The sequence below is a fragment of the Labeo rohita genome, chromosome 21 (genome assembly GCF_022985175.1).
Source record: "Labeo rohita strain BAU-BD-2019 chromosome 21, IGBB_LRoh.1.0, whole genome shotgun sequence".
Taxonomy (NCBI): domain Eukaryota; kingdom Metazoa; phylum Chordata; class Actinopteri; order Cypriniformes; family Cyprinidae; genus Labeo; species Labeo rohita.
The window spans coordinates 1,763,740-1,781,881 of record NC_066889.1 but is presented as its reverse complement, the minus strand read 5'-3'; the positions used below and the strand labels follow the sequence as shown (position 1 = coordinate 1,781,881).

Sequence of the window (18,142 nt, the reverse complement as noted above, 5' to 3'; positions counted from 1 at the left end):
AAACAGCAGCAGTTTTATTCATGATTCATGTGTATACTGCATCCAAACTGTTTAATGCACTAAATTGTAAAAAAAAAAAAAAAATCGATATGATACCTGACTAAAATATCACGATACTACAAAAAAAAAAGAAAGAAAAAAAAACATAGAACAACAGGGAAAGTAATTGAATAATAGATGATCCAAATGGAGATCATAGTTATTTTACCTATTAAAACAAAGCATTTGATCTCCCCTTTAAAAAAAATAAAAATAAAAAATAAAATAAAATAATAATAATAATAACAACAACATGCCAGTGCCACCACTGTAAAAAATAAAAAACACAATTTGTTGAGTCAGCTTAAAATAATTTGTTACCCTGCTGTCTTAAAGTCTTTTAAGTTCAGTCAACTAAAATAAGTTTAGTCAACTTGAAATGTTAAGTTGTACTAAGTAACAACTTAGATGTTTGTGTTTGCTAAACTTAACAGATGGGTAAGTAACCCAGCCGCCTTAAAATTTTAAGTTGATTCAACTCAAATTGTCACTTAGTATAATTTAACATTTCAAGTTGAAAAAACTTTTTTTGAGTTGACAAAACTTAAAATTTGAAGGCAGCCAGATTACAAATTATTTTAAGTTGACTCAACAAATTGTTTTTTACAGTGTACACAGGATTATGGTGAACAACTACCGAGCCTACAGATATGTAGAGATCTTTGTTATATTGGTAAGTTAGCTTAAAGGATACAGCCAAATCTTATTTCATATAGTCATTTTATTTCACAACAACAATTTATATCATGACATAGTCATTTTTTGTTATTTTATCTTGGTTATAAATAATAAGACCCTAGATGCAAGTAACAGACTAAAGGACAACTACAATAAAACAAAGACACAAATGAAATAAAGAGGGTCCTATGAAATCTGTTTTATTTTTTCCTAAATTCCATTTAAACTTCTCTGTTGTGTTTTTACAATTTTCTGGTAAATAAATTCTGGTAAATATTTTTTTCTGGTAAATATTCCTTAAACATTGTTTTAATAATATTTGTATTATTATTAGTAGTAGTCTCTTTACATGAAGTAATATATTAATATATTTCTGACTGTCAAGTTAAACCAAACTTTTATTTTGACAGGTTGCTGTGATGACCTTTAGGGTTTTTAATATATAATGATAGTTTTCCGCAAAAGAACAGTAAAATGCTTATGAAGTGATTCTCAGAGCAGTTCTAGAGATGATGTTCATGTACTCATATATTGAGCCAGCAGAGGCTGAAAACACCGCGAGCGTCACTCGTATATGTGTTGTAAACAAAACTGCGCGTCTGCGCCATTCACTAACACAGACATGCAAAAATACGTCTCTTAATAAAATGCATTCTTAAAATGTTTAGTTTAGTCAACTTGAAATTTTAAGTTACTTAATGTTAATATAAGTGACAACTGGAATATTTTAGTTGACTAAACTAAAAAATTAAGTCAGCGGGGTAACAAATTATTTTAAGTTAAAACAACATTTTTTGTTTTTTACAGTGTATGTATTTCAGCTAAATTAATTGTGTATTATTTACGTAATGAATTATGAGAAACTCCTGTTGGCTCAATGTTGCATCATTCACCTTTAATTTTGAGGTTAAAGTCGAAGAAACTCTTAGAAACTCTTCTCATGCTGGAGATCCGTTGATGTGTGTGCGTCTGTGTGCAAGGCCACAGTTACCGAAGTGTAGAGAAAATATTATTGTATTTATTAATTTTCTGTTTCAGGTATAGTACTGTATGTCCATCAATTTATACTGTAATGAAGCTTGCTAACTCACACTGTGCCACAAATCGGCCTGTTTTAAACCAAAAGACAGAAAACAGACATTTTCTCATGCTGAGAGATAATCAGATGAACGTGTGTGAGAAAATATCACATACGGTGTTACAAAATAAATGAGACAGTGGATGAGAACAGTTCCTATTCTCTGTTTATTTGAGCTCCATTAGATGAGGCATATTACACCGGAACATTTTCTTCTCATTTACTGTCACCGTCAGGAACTACCTTTTTTTTTTTTTTTTTTTTTTAGCAGAAGGATAGCATTTAATGAATTTATTTAAATAAAAAAAACATCAATACATACAGTGCCCCTATTATGGATTATGAAAGGTTTATATTTTGGTTTTTGGAGTCCCCATCAAAAAGTTGACATGCATGGAAGGTCAAAAAACACTTTTGTTGTCTTATAATATGCATTTGTTTTTTACTGTTTTTGCTCAACAACTCCCAGATGATTCACTCTAAGAATGATTGGTCCGATTACCCAGTCTGTTGAGATTGGTCTACTGCATGCAGCGCATGTCGGAAATGGAACGCCCATCACCATTACTCTAACCCACAGCTCAGTAGTAAACACACAAATAGCCATGGTATATGCGTTAGCCCAATGCAGAAACATATCGATAAAGCACTGCAGTTTGTACACCAACGTATTGCTCTATTCTTTATCAGAACTTCAAGTAATAACGACAAACATTCACTATTCGACGACACATTTCTAGACAATTGCGAGTGAACAGATATTGCTGTTAGCCGGTTAGCCAGAGACCTACAAGCTGCGCAGAGTGAACACAACACACACATCTAAATACGTATTTTACTTGCTACAGAGTACATTAAAGCAACAATTTTCAAAGGATTTCTCCACTTTTAGAATAAAAATTTCCTTATCATTTACTCACCCCCATTGTCATCCAAGATGTTCATGTCTTTCTTTCTTCATTGGCAAAGAAAGTAAGGTTTTCGAGGAAAACATTCCAGGATTTTTGGACTTCAGTGGTGCTCAACAGATTGAAGGTTAAAATTCAGTTTAAATGCAGCTTTAAAGGGCTCTAAACAATCCCAACCGAGAAATGATGGTCTAGCGAAATGGTCTGTCATTTTCTTTTAAAAATGTATATTTATACATTTTAACCACAAATCGTCTTGTCTAGATCTGTGATGCGCATGCATACTCTGCTCTCCAGTGCAAGACAGTTAGGGTATGTCAAAAAACTCCATTCTTATTTTCTCCTCCAACTTCAAAATCGTCCTTCATTGCTGTTTATCTTTTTTTAGTAAAGGGTGTTTGACCCTCTTTGCACGTTCACTTTGTACTGGGTCAGTGATGTAGGATTATTTTGAAGTTGGAGGAGAAAAAGAGATGAGAGTTTTTCGACATACTCAAACTGTACTCTAACGAATTTACCATCACAGTGCAGAGCACAGCGTCTTCTCCAGAAATTCACTATGGTATTTGAGGGGGGTTCCAGTTTTCCCGGGTCGGCAGTATGCTGATGTTTTAAGTTGATGTCAACTTGAAACAGCTTAAGATTCGTTTTAAAAATAACTGGTTTTCATGACTCAGAATCAGCTCTTTCTTTTGAAACACAATAACTTTATACACGGAGCACTTTTAGATTTAAAACTTTGCAGGATGTTTTCTTTCACTTAGAGCTGTGTTACACACTGCATGAAAGGTAATTTTCAAAAATCCATAATAACAATAAGGTACTCAAAACAATAAGGTACTCGAGGCATGCTGTATTATGAAGGGTTTTCAGTAACTCCTCTTTGCATTGTGCTTTAAAAAGCCCTTCAGCCGTGATTTATTTACAATACAGCACAGCCTCTCGTACGTTATTAATTACTAATAAATGGCCTAACTGTGTGTCTGTGTACTGTGTGTGTATGTACAACTGTTTACACGACTAAAAAGAACAAAATTGAAAGTTGGTAATTTTTCTCCTGTTTATTTCCTTCATCAATGTCTTTTGGCTTTTTTGTTTGTTGTTTTAAGCTGTACAATGTACGTTTCAAATGACTGTGATGTCATCATGCAATCAAGACCTGGAAGTATACTTCATAATAATCAACACCACCACAAAACCAAAAATCCCCACAGTGAACTAAAGAACAGCAGTTCCCGTAGGAAACTACACGATACCCAACAAATAAGATCTCTTTAATATCTTGATTGTTTCTCCAGAAAGCTGTGGGCAAACAATGTTCAAATGAACAAATGGAACATTTCAAATGTGTCCTGCGAGGATCTCAACAATGTTATAAACTATGCTCACATTTGTCAAGTTAACAACGTCGGCAAAGGTCAGAGATCATAATATGACCAAATTCTACAAAAAGCTATTCAATCATTTTATGTTGGTCACACTTCAGTTTGGGGACCAATTCTCACTATTATCTAACTATTAACTATGACTTTTGTCTCAATCAGCTCCTAATTTGCTGCTTATTAATAGTAAGGTAGATGTTAAGTTAGGTATGGGATGGATTAAGAGATCTAAAATATGAACATGCAGAAAAAGACATTAATATGTGCTTTGTAAGTACTAATAAACAGCCAACATGCTTGTAATATGCATGCTAATAAGCAACTAGTTAATAGCTGAATTGGTAGATTTAGTCCCTAAACTAAAGCGTTACCCGCAAGACTTGAAAAACTGAATGTAATATACAAATAAAAGAATAAAAACAGAAAACTACTGCGATATAACCAAGAGCTCCCTAAATCTCCTGAGCTGCGTATGAGCAGAAAAACTGAACTTAACCTTCAGGATTAAAAATCATCATAAAAACAAGTCCTGACACATGGCACGATGTATAAAATCCTCCACAAACATACAAGACTCCTTTCCTTCAGTTTACATATGCTGGAATACATAAGCGAGTCCGCCTTGACATTCAGCGTGGCGTTCCTTGCAAACTCCCTGCTCTCTGTAAACTGGATTAAAGGTGCAGTTTGCGATGCTATTCTTTCCCTTCTTGATGTGAAATATTTTATAGCTCAAATTGCTGGATCTCTTCAGAGCCCACGCCTCAGCTGTGCACAAAGGCACTGCGCTTTATTATTATTTATGAGGTGGAACACTGTCAAGTGCTTCTTGTGCTTTAGAATGACCTTCATTTAGTCAGAGGCCATAAACCTTGACCGTCTTATCACGAGGCATATCCCTACACGACACTACTACAGATCACACACTGTAGCTTATGGATGTGCTGTCTAGAGATGAGCACTTGACATAAATATGGTTTGTGATGTTATACCGGCTAAACACAGCAGTGCTGAGTTCATATCATTATTACATGAACATGGCTATTTTTGGTATTTTTGTCTTGATCTCCAGCACAAACATCCTAGAAATAAGACTTGAAGCAGGATCAGGCATGATGCAAAAGTTTACCCAAAAAAATTTAAATTGTGTCATCATTTAGTCCAACTCAAACCTGTATGAGTTTCTTTCTTCTGTTGAACACAAAAGATCTTTTGAGGAATGTTGGCAACCAAAATTCCATTTTTTTTTTTCAGTTCAATTCAATTCAATTCAAATTTATTTGTAAAGCGCCTTACACGACACATATAGTTTTTTTTCTACTATGGAAGGCAAAGGCATTCTTCAAAATATCTTCTTTTGTGAAACCGGAAACTAATACGGTTTGGAGCAACTTCAAGGTGAGTAAATGATGACAGAATTCTCATTTTTGGGTAAACTGTCCCTTTAACTTACTGTCATGACTAATCCTCAAACACATCATTTTCTTTATCTTTGTTTACATTCACTATACAGGGCACAAACTTTATGAATGTTGACAAATGATGCATCTTTTAAAAGGTCTACGTGTTTAGCATCAGTATCCGGTCTCAGTTTCACAATAAACATGCTTCAGCAATGGTAATATAATAATTTGGGCTGGAAATACAAATGGAAATCAAAACTTCAAAACTTAATGTGCTTATAATACAAGAGCAATCGCGAGATGAATCCAATCCGTCACACTTAAACTGTTAAAGCATCTATTAAAAAACATCCAATAGCACTTTGTGTCCCCAAATGCACTGAATCCATGAAATATTGATATATTATCCACTGTTTACATCAGATTAGCCTGAATGATCTGCAACTCAACTTGAGATTTGATTTCGAGGCAGAAGGACGCAGCTCTGCACTCAGTGGTTGTTTATCATTTATTTACTTAACTTGTGCTGTCAAACTGTTGTATAAACTTAATATCACACTCGTAGCCGTGTGATATCACTCTATATCAGCCTTGCTGTGATTGATTTCTTGTTCACTGATTGATTATTTATTAGGGACCAAGCACCAAAGGTGCGAAAGCACCTATTTTATCTGTTGCCGTTCTTCTTCTTCTTCCACTCAAATCTATGGCAGTCCATAGAACCGCTTGCGGGAAAGTTGTATAATTTGGTACACAGATAGAGGACAGTCTCAACATTAACCATAGCAAGTTTGAAGTCTCTAACTCAAACTCTCTAGTGCCACCACTTATCCAAAGTTTCACTTTTGAACCATAAGGTCTAGAAGGAAAATTACAATTATATTATTTTCCTCTGATTCCTTGGCTCATGCTGAGTCAAATGGACACCAACATCTTTTAATAGTTTGTAAAACCTACTTTTCTAACTCATCCTAGATGGTTTGTCTAATTTTCTCAGATCATCTTGAGACCATGCTGGCAAAAAGTTATGGAATTCAAGTTGATTAGTCAAACTAATCGCGAATAGTGCATGAACGAATACTACAAAAGCACGCAAAAATGGATGTGAGGCTATATCTCTGCAATGGTTTGGTACATTAAGACCAAACTTGGTGTGTGTTACAACAAGCATGACCTGAGGCTACCTGCAGTGTTTCAGCACAGTGCCACCTAGTGGCCAGAAGGCAAGAAAAATGGCTCTTTTTGCTTTATGTTTGCTTTTATATTTGACTCGGACCATCTTTAGACTATGCTGGCAAAAAAAAAAAAGTTATGGATTGCGTGTCAATACATGAAAAGGTTTGCATTTAATGCATCAATGAATTTGTTGGAAAAATGCCAAACTGCATCTGAGGCTGTATTTCTGCAAAGCTTTGACAGTAAGGAACATGCATCTCACCTTTGAAAAAGCAGTCTTTGCTGTGGACCACATAGATTCTCCTGTGCTGCAGGCAGGCGGTGCGATACAGCTCGCAGTGGTTCTCATAAAAATGTCCGTCAGAGCCACACACAGGAACAAACGAAGTGTGGCACCTTTCCTGGCACACACACTCGGCACGGCCCGTTACCTCCCTGACCACACACTCCCGACCCCGGCCACAGTACGTCCTCCTGCACGGACCCTCATCTGCAGAGAGGAAAGAATAAACGTTACAATCAACAGCATTTTCATCAACCTGTGAAACAACGTCATCCATTCCTCTTTGCTTTCATGGACCTGTCATAAAGCATGCTGCAGGCATGACACCAAAACCTGGAAGACTAATTTGTTATGCACTGTAGAAAAAAAAATGGGAAAAGAGATCCTCCTTTTTAATGGGAAAAGACTTTAAAATTGCTATGGGAAAAACCTGTTAATTGGTTAAGAGTAAGTTACCTCACTATATACAGTAATAGATCCAACCAATCTGTAAATCTAAAATGTTGCTACTTTTTTTACAGTAAATTTCTGGCGACCACAGCTTTTACTGTAAATTTCACAGATTTCTAAATGTCACATCTTACAGTGTGGGATCCCTTGAGATTTTCAGCTTTTATAATGGGTATTTTTAATTTTTGAGTAAAACAAGGTCTGTTTTAAATATAAATTGACAACACCATTTACTGGAAACACAAATTTTGATGTTTATTTTTAAAAACACATGTTTCTAATAAGTAACTATGTTTCCATCAGCCTGTTTTTATGTGCATTTTGAAGTATCGAATCAGAAACGAATGATGGAAACGGCACATTTTGAATAAAAATCGCTTCATTTGCAAGAAGTTTTTAAGCTCGCTTGAGGTGGTTTTTGACTTTTTGACTGCGAAAAAGGGTTAATGTGAATAATGGTAGATAGAAACGCATTTGCAGAATAAATTCCTCCATACGCATTAAAAAAGTCATGTGACTTTGCGCTATGGGACAGCAAAACCTGTCTAACCGGTGGACCGATCTCGTTCCACAGCATCTGCAATGTTATGGTCATTCGGAAATGGCTGAGCAAAGTCTGTCATCTAAGTATTTCTGTATAATTACCTCCTAGAACTTTCTTACATGACTGCATTCCCAAACAGCAGGCATATACCTCTGAATAAAATGATCACATTCATTGTATTTCATCTGCTCGCTCTGAGGCGCAAGTCATTTATTATATGTGAAAATTACTATATTCAGTGGCTTCTCCTACTTTTCTTAGTAAAGCGTCAGTTTATCAGGAAGTGATGATTTTGTTTTCTTTGATTTGTTGGATGGACACGGTGCTTATTCGCAAATGTTTTATGCGATATTCCAATTTTTGAGCATAAGTTAAATTCGCAACTTTGATGGAAACCCAGCTAATAGAGGGCTGAGGGTATGTGCAGTTTAAGTTGTAGAACAGAAAGTCCAAGTACAGAAGTTTCATTTCGTCCAAAACATAAATAAATAAATAAATAAATAAATAAATAAAATCCCATCACATATTTTCTCTAAATATAGTCCTTTGATCTTACATCATGAAAGTAACCTGAGTTGCTATCTGCTCTTCCATGAATTTTGTAAAACAAAAACAGAACAGTATGTTTGTAAAGCAGTTTGGACACCCTTTAGTTTACTCTATTCCAGATAGTATGTTAAAGTTTCTCCAGCCAAGACTAAAAACTCGCTCCCTGATGATTCCTCGAGTTGGCACTGGAGAAGCTGCTGAGGTCTGGATGCTCTTTCCAGAGCCGCAGGAGCACAGTAGGGGAAAACTCCTGCTGGAGTCACACACTGGATTTTGGGCTAGCGCACTGTCAATGCCAGTTTTAGTACTTTCTTCGGGCGACAGCTGGTAGGCAGGAAATGATTCCCAATTAATTCCTGACCGCTGACTGAGAGCACTGGAGTGGCATCAAACCTGGATCACAGTTGCCGGTATGCACCATCAGGCATTAGATTGTGTCGACTGGTACAGATTACACATGCCTGAGCTTAAAACTATAGGCTGCTCTGCAAACTACATGATTATGTCATATAAGAGCATTTTGGAATTATAAAAAAATATATATATATACCAGGGTGGCGAACTCCAGTCCTGCAGAGCCGCAGCCCTGCAGAGTTCAGCTCCAACCCTAATTAAAACTCACTTGTTGCCTGTTGTTTTCTAGTAACCCTTCAGACCTTGATTAGCTTGTTCAGGTGTTTGATTGGGGCTGAAGCAAAACTATGCAGGGCTGCAGCTCTCCAGGACCGAGGTTCACCACCCCTGAACTATACTGCGATGCATGCCGTTTTATATATAAAATTGTGGCCATATCGCTGCATTTTTTGATTATTTTATATAATCAAAATAATCTCTGATTATTATAGTGTTCTCTGAGGCCCACTTATAAAGCAAGATTTTTACATTAGTTTTGAAGTAATAAGCAGTTTTGTATCATGTTTTTGAGGCTTTGCAGAAGGGTCCTTTTTTTGTAGGCAGGGCACATTCAAGACCCACAGGTAAACCCCAATTGCTGTAATTGGCTAACAGTTTTGCTTATTAAAATAACAGATGGAAGCTGCTGTGATGTACTCTAAAAATAACATGCGTCCTTGGATTAAAAACGTATAAATACTCAGTATATCAAATGGTCTGGAACAGACAGTGCAATAGTGGTAAAATCATGTTTACTCACATTTAAATACTGCAACATTACTGCTGGATCCAACATAGTCAAACTCAGCACTGCATCATCTTTTACTTTTGATCTCTCTGAAAGGCCTGCATTGAACTGTCTTGTTTAAAAATGAACCCGCAGTAAAATAAAGCAAGCAAACAAACGGCGTTTCACTGACGTGATCTGGAGCTCTTTTCTAATGTTACCCCATGTCTACACCCGACATGAGCGGTGCAATGCAACTAAAGAAAACAGAGCCCTTTATAATCTGCAATTCTGTTTACACTGGATGTGGCACGGATTGACACAACAAACTCCCAACAGTAAACTGATGTCCTGTTCTATGTGTTTGCGGAATAGAGAAATGGATTTGCAATGCGACACAATGCTGGCGTTTAATGTAGACATGGTGTTCAAAAGATCACAAGGAGGGCAATTTAAAGACTTTCTGAGACTCCTCGGAGGATCTCTATGGTTTTATTGATGAAGTATTCCTGTGTTTCTATCTCTAGTATTTCCTGTCCTCCTACTACATGCATGAATCTGTGTGCACGGCTAAAGAGGCAATAATTTATAGGTAGGTGTTGATCTTCTTCTGTAGAGGCAGTCTTTTATTGCAGTATGGTGTCATAATGTGACAATCCAAAATGAGTCATTTTTTTAGCTTGGTTTCCATAAAAGCTGCACGGGAACAGACTCGCCTTCTTTATGACCTTCGTTCATTTTACACTTCCGTGATGTTTGCACCATTAAACAAAAAGACTGTACAAATAAAGCTCACACAGATAGGGTGATTACACTGAGTTTTATATGATAGTGTGCTTCATCAGCAGAAAATATAAGGACGAGATTTGGTTTATTTCCTCTGTAAAACACTTTATACAGTTAGAATGCAAATGAGTTTCTACATAAGATACTACATCTGTTGATTTCATCTTAGATGTGACCCTGGAGGACAAAACCAGTAATAAGTAGCACGGGTATATTTGTAGCAATAGCCAACAATACATTACGAAAAAAAAATTACGATATTAAGTAAAAATCATATTCTATGAAGATATTTTGTAAATTTCCAACTGTAAATATATCAAAACTTAATTTTTGATTAGTAATATGCATTAATAAGAACTTCATTTAGACAACTTTGAATGCGTTTTTTTTATTATTTATTTATTTTTTTTTTTGCACCCTCAGATTCCGTATTTTTAAATAGTTGTATCTCGGCAAAATATTGTCCTATCCTAACAAACCATACATCAATGGAAAACAAAAATTTGACCCTTATGACTGGTTTTGTGGTCCAGGGTCACATTTGTTGATTATTTGGTATTATAAACAGAAGAATGCTGAATGGACACTGGTGTGACTCTCCAATATCAACAGCTCTGATAAGTATTAAATAACATGACATGCAGCCAAAGTTAACTTTATTTTAAGAAAAGGACACAGACTGTCACACTTTATGATTTTTGCACAATGACGCACACGCTGAACTTTATTGCTCAGTGTTATGGGATTTGAATGGGTACGGCTAACAGTAATAATAAAATCTGATCAAGACATACATGCCTCCTCTCAAGATCCCAGCTTGTGTCGTTTGGTTTACTAATTATTTACCACACATCCATAAAGCAACGGCAGACACGAACACCCGGCCCAACATCGTGACCTTCTTCCTCCGTGTCAAGGTTGCAGACGATTACCGGATCATTTGTATTCCCTGAGCATTGAAGATTAGACGCTTAGCTGAGCTCTGCTTCTGAGAAAATGATTTGCTCTTCTTGGGACGCCTGCTGTCCGACCATCTCTCGCCTTTCCCAGCTCTTTCTCCGCTCCAAGTTGAACAATCTGGTCCAAAACACAAATGCTCCTTTTACAGCACTATTAGCAATTCTGCAGAGACGTCGTCCTCTTTACAATCGTGGCATGTGCTCGGCGACAATTCCCAACTGCACTCTGCTCTGATTTACTTAAGGAGCTAAAGAGTTGATTTGTAATCCATTCAGTGTGGGCAGCGAGACAATGGTGATACATGAGTTTTAAAGGTTCCACCGAAAGCTCTCAAACTCTGCCAAGCCGCTCAGCAGACGAGCTAATGCGTTTGTTTATCACGACCGTTCTTGGGACTGTTAAGAAGCTGCAAGCTATTGCTGGTCTGTCAGCAATCACTTCAGGCCTGGATGACAGACGCTCAACATTTCATAGGAATCGCCCGGGGAATCACAGAGGGAATGTTTGCAAGTATTGTTCGTGGGCCGTGGATTGCTCTGGATCTGATCCTATTGTCATCAAGTAAATGTGACTAATTGATTCCTTTCACAGGGAGTCGTGCAGACAAGAGTGATAGTGGTGTAATCCCTGAAAGCTCAAATCATTTGAACAACTTCCTCTCTGACATTAACCACAGACCACCCTCCAACCTCCAGGGCACATCTATTGTAAAGTTCTGCCAGAAAGAAATCGGCTTGTCAAGTTTCTCAAATGAGGAAATGTCATTCCTTCCCCCTGAATATTCTGTGAGGTAAACGTGAAGAACTTTTAACAGCCATAAAAATCTTTCCACTGCACTAAAGGTTCTTTATAGTGGAAAAATGTTCTTTAGATTATAAAAATGTTCTTCACACTAAAAGCAAATGCTCATTTTTAGAACCGTCTCACCTTAGTTTGAGAACCAATTTTCATTATTAACTAACTAATTACAATGACCTTTCTGTCAATAAATTTCTAATTTGCTGATAATTAATAGTTAGCATGGTAGTTAAGTTTAGGTACACTGTAAAAAAAAAAATAAAATCTGTAAAATGTATGTTAAAAAAAAAAAAAAAAAAAAAAAGCTGTGGTTGCCAGAATTAATTAATAAATAAATAAATAAATAAAATCAAATTTGAAACGTAGCGCAGGGAATTTTGGGAATGTCAATTTACGGTTGTTCACTGTAATTTATAAGTCCTTTTTCCTTTTTTACATGCAATGTCCAGTACAGTTTTTCACCGTATATAGGGGAACTTACAGTTAACCATTTAAAAGTGTTTTACTGTAGCATTTTTACAGTCTTTTGCCGTTAAATCCACAGTCATTTTTTACACTGTATGGTGTTGGACAAAAGGATTAAAAATACACAGGAAAAATGGCGGAGTAGTTTTTCCAGAGTTAAATTTTTTTTCCTGAAAAATAGTTGTTTTTGCTCTATTTTGAGTGTACAGAGTAAAATTTATCCGTAGAGTGGGAGCAAAATTACAGAGTAACTGTGACTCCTCCCCAATTTACTCTCATCTCTTCGTTGATCCGCCATTACTGTTAATCACGGCCATCGACTGCTGCTGCTTTGGGTTTAGAAGACGGCTCGCTTCTGCTGGATGGTAAAGTAAGTAAAGTTTCAAAGTCGTACTGTTTATTTTAATTATATTCGCCTTTGCTCGGAGCTTGGATCGTTTTGCCATGTGTTTTGAATGTTTAAGAGATCGCTTGCCTTCTCCTGTCAGCTTGAAAACTAGTTAATGTTAGGCAAAGTTTGAAATCAAATAGCTAACATATATATTTTGAACATTTATTTTGAACGTTAATTGAAATTAACTAACGTTAGCTGCCTATCAATGTTTCTCCACTAAACTATTGTGACGATAGACTCGAGTTCACCACATGTACTTGACTCGGAAAAGAGTTAAATTAACGTTAGCCTTAACTGGATTGTTGAAGGCCATTTTGATGTGGATTAGTCCTATTTAGACAGTAAGTTAACTGTTTCTCATGAGAACGAAAGGTATTTTTAACATTTACGAGGGCTAGTCGGTGATTTTATTGCAGAATGTCAGTGTTTCAATTCAAAATACAATTCGATTGAATCCTTTTTGACCACTGCGGAACACGTACAATAACTTTTGCACTTCATTGTAGTTTGCAAGCATTTTTAATATGTAAACTTTAATTACGGAAATAATGGGAAGAATTTATAAGAACAATATTTCATAAACGCTCCACTTCAGTGACGGAGAAAGAGGGGAAAAACGTTGGAAATGGGACATACAACAGTGCAATGTTAATACTAGCCTACAATTAGGCCATATACATTAAAGATATAAACCAAGCAATTATTACAAATTAAAAACATATTAGTGAACAAAGATAACTCATGTTGTGTAGTGCACTAATGAATGTTTTTTCATCATCTGACTGAGTGTTATTGCCTTGTGTTTAACTTTGTAACTTTGTCTTTTTGGTTTCTTCAGGATGTAAACCAACAACATTGTCAGAATGAAGTTCAAAGAAATATATTTTTTTCTTCAAAACCTTTTACATTTCAAATGTTTTGGGAATGTGGTAAGAGAAACTTTAACATTTTTAATATCTTTAATACTTTTCATTAATAATGGTGAAATGGTGAAAATCGTGGTAGCACATTTGACAAATGAACATGGGTAGGCTGTTTATACTGTACTTTGTTAATTGATGTTTATGATGTTATTGGTTTATGTTTGTGTGTGTGTAGAAAAAGCCCTTCCTGTAGTTTAAAGGAAGAATCTGCGAAGAGAATCATCTCCCTATTCCTATGCTTGGTTGACCCCAGGAGCAAGTTTCGTTATGTAAGTAGCTGTTGCAAATATTTTCAATTTATTTTCCAACACTTCTACCCTGATATTTTCGCAAGGGCCTAGTACAGGAGTTGCAGATTTACAGTTAGAAATTGTCTTCATTTAGGACTCTGAATAAAAAAAAATAATGTATAAGTTTATGACTTCATTTCAATACTTGTAGAGGTTTCAGCTCAGTTCATCCACACATCTGTAGTCATCAAGACTTGGTTGTGATGAAAAACTAAAAACCTAAAATAAATTTTTATTTTGTTTCTGTATCTCCAGGTTGGAACAGCAAATTGTCTTCCATTTTGATGCTGGTTCACCTTTTGCCACCCTCTCAAGTCACCGCCACGTAAGACCGGGAAAGATCTCAGCTAGGCAAACGTGATCGTCTTGTGAAATTCATCAAGGTGAAGCTACTAATGAAGCATATCAAATGACACTAGTTGATAATATTGTATTACTGTATGATCTTGAACGTGCTTATTTCTCAGAAAGGCTCTTAAAGGGATAGTTCACCCCAAAATGAAAATTCTGTCATTTATTACTCACCCTCATGTTGTTTCAAACCTGTAAAACCTTTGTTTTCATCTTCGGAACACAAATGAAGATAATTTTGAAAAAATTTGAGAGATCTTTGAGCTTCATAGACAGCAAGAGTCCTACCAGGACATTGTTAAAATAATCCATGTGACATCAGTGTTTCTACAATAATTTACAATGCTACGAGAATACTTTTTGTGCGCAAAGAAAAATTATATAATTATTCAACAATTCTTCTCTTTCAAGTCACCATCCTCCGCCATAATCGAGAGTACCCTGATGCATACGTGTGATGCTGCTGACACAGGAACACACATGCGCTGCGTTTGTTTACAAAGCATGCGCATGCATCATGATACTGTCTTTAATGGTGGAGGACAGTGACTTGGGGGAGAAGAACTGTTGAATAAAGTAGTTATTTTGGTTTTATTGTGCACAAAAAGTATTCTTGTAGCTTTATAAAATTATGGTAGAATCAGTGTCACATGGACTATTTTAACAATGTTCTTACTACATTTCTGGGCCTTGAATGTGGCAGTACCCTTGCTGTATATGCAGGGTCAGAAAGCTCTTAGATTTCTTGAAAAATATCTTAATTTGTGTTGCGAAGATGAACAAAGGTCTTACAGGTTTGGAACAACATGAGAGTAATTAATTAATAACAGAATTTTCATTTTTGGGAGAAATCTTTTTAATCACCTGTCCTCTAAATTATTGTTCTTGTGCTGCTATTTTCTACTTCACATATTTAGTAACAATCTGTTGGAATTATGTAAAACATAAACTTTGGTGGAAGACAGACTTCACTGTTTCTTTATTCATGCTGTATATTGACTAACTTTTAAGTCACATTGGCAATAATGTGTTTTTATTCTTTTACAGACTGTTACCAGTATCCAAGGGCAGTTGGATGGCAATCGAGAGAGTCTCCAGCTGTATCTACTTGTTGTTGGGCTGATGAGAAGTAGGGTCCAGTCTTGTTTTATTGTAATTGTCCAATATGCTCTACTCTGTAAGACCTGTCCATTGTGTATAGCTTTCTGCAAAACACTGTCTATGATATAGATGCAGAAACCACCAAATGATCATGATCACAAGTGTAATATTGTAAATGTAAGTGTATTATTTAAATAGTAAATTGTGAGACATGAGTATACAGTTTGTTGTAGACTCTTTTTTTTTTCAGATTGAAAAGCAAGTTTTTCATTTCTATTTTTAGGGGTTTTTGAGGATAGAATATGAATGATGTAATTTAAAAGATTAACTCTGGATAAACAACTCTGGAAGAGATGTAAATTTTGGCAGAGTAAATTTGACTTTCTTCTGAACAGAGTTAAAAAGTAGCAGAGTAAATTTCTTGTACCTCTGAACTGAGTAAAATAGTACAAGAGTTAATTTCAAAAAACACTAAATAGAGTCAAATGTAACAGGAGAGAGTAAAATATTAACACCAAATTGAGCAAAATTAACTCTGGAAAAACAACTCTATCAAAAGCGTAACTTTTACTCTTTTCAGAGAGGGACCAAATGTTATCTGGCACAGAGTAAAATTTTCTTCAATTTGAGTAAATTTTACTCGGGCAAATTTACTGTGTATGATCATGCAGAATAAGGGGCTGTTCACACAGAGCATGTCTTTGCATCTAAAAATGCGAGATGCAGCGCTTCGGAATGTATTTTTAAAAAAGCGCAGCAAAAAATGCCATGTTGCCATCAAATAAAACATTTGCCATGCCAACTTGCTACTGTAAACAGAAGTTTGCAACGCTTTCCCCACTTCTGGGGTCTTCTGATTGGTCCACTTTTTTGTAACTGACATTGGTGAGCGGCACTGCTTGTGAAAGTTGAAATTCTTTTAACTTGGAACAGCGTCTTAAAAAGCATGGTGCTCATGTGTAAGATGCTGCAAAAGGTGTGAGACATGACTTCAACTTTCATACGTGGAATGGAAAAATAGCCCAGTTGCACAAGAACTCTGGAGCAGTTCGCTTGTGGTGAGAAAGCCATCTGACTCAACAAACCAAGCAGTAGCATACTTTATAAGGGAAAATGTGTTATATAAAAAGCAACATGTCTGTTTCTGTGGTAACAATGATACTGGCCTTCATTAATAATAGGTTACTTAGTAAAATCTTTATGTTGTTTCTACATTAATTTGGAGATTTAATGTGAAATTATGACACTATAAACATATTATATTAATAATCATCTGATCATTATTGATTGCTTTACTGCTGTCATGATCACTAGAATGTGCACACAAACATTCCTTTCAGATAAAATGCTCAGTCACTAGCACTGAGTTTTGTGAATAAATTGCAATCTGCTATCAGCCTGATCTACACATAAAGAAAGCATGTTTGCATAGAAATGAATGACAATGACTTGATTTGAATACTAAACTGTAGTGCTATGTCTATTTTTGTGGGGTGAATAGGTGAATAAGACACAGCTACTTGCTTTGAAACACCACATTTCCTTAGCATTATCGCTCCATTGTTTGCACAATAGTAACAGTAATGCTTGACTGTTAAACAAACTGCTTCAAACACCGATATCTGTTTGTGGCTTCATCCCATCTGTGCTTTGATGTTTGAATATAATTTGAATATGGGTGCAGTGTGGATATCCTGGTCACTTGATGCTGCCCTCTCAAAGACACTGTGACAAATAAATAGAGAAAACAGATTTTTCTCTCGTCATCTATTCTTCAGGGATATTGGATTTATTGTGAAGCAGATGAGTGTGATTGTAAGGCAGCATGTCATGGTTGAATCTCTCTCTGAGACCAGCCACAGCAAAATGGTGTTGACAGCACAGGAGATCTGAATCTGAATATCAATGCGGCGGCAGGCCGACCATGTGCTGCTTTAATTCTCTTATCATCCAGCACACTTCTCTTTTAGAAGAACAAGAAGATCATTCGTTTTGGGGTTATTTTCCTCAAATAACTCTTTAGCCACTCAAAGAGAACAGAAGAATCTTTGACGTGTAAACAGAACATTCGCACCTTTTCATTTCAACTGGCCATACATGCAGAAAATCCTATTCTCACATCTGAAACAGTTTAGTATGCGAATGTGGATGTTTGTCCAATAGGTCATGACTAGGGCTGTCAAAAGTAATGTTAATGTGTGATTAATTTAACATTAAATATTTAAGGTAATTATAAAGTTTTTATTTTATTGCTGTTGTTTTTAGTTCACTTAAATTTAATAGTTATATTTTAAAATCCTATTAAATATTTAAAATAATGGCTTTTGATTATACTGGCTAAAATTTAGGGAAAATGCATTCATTAATAATAGGCGACTTTAATAGATGCCATTAAACATATAGTTTAAATATGCCACCTGTATGTTGTTTCTACATTAATTTGGAGATTCAATGTGAAATTATG

General features: G+C 35.8%; 1 protein-coding gene and 1 long non-coding RNA gene across 2 annotated transcripts in view; one reads left to right on the top strand and one right to left on the bottom strand.

The window, feature by feature from the left end:
- The window catches only part of fstl4 (follistatin-like 4), a 197,798-nt gene that overhangs the window by 104,043 nt on the left and 75,613 nt on the right, over positions 1-18,142 (bottom strand). Inside the window, exon 4 of the mRNA XM_051093964.1 lies at positions 6,927-7,154. Within this exon, the coding sequence (XP_050949921.1) occupies positions 6,927-7,154 (228 nt within the window). The remainder of the gene's footprint in view (positions 1-6,926; positions 7,155-18,142) is intronic.
- LOC127153034 (uncharacterized) lies at positions 12,871-15,870 on the top strand. The gene is made up of 5 exons (XR_007825164.1): positions 12,871-12,989; positions 13,852-13,942; positions 14,112-14,205; positions 14,482-14,609; positions 15,625-15,870. It is a non-coding gene; the product is annotated as an uncharacterized LOC127153034 (long non-coding RNA).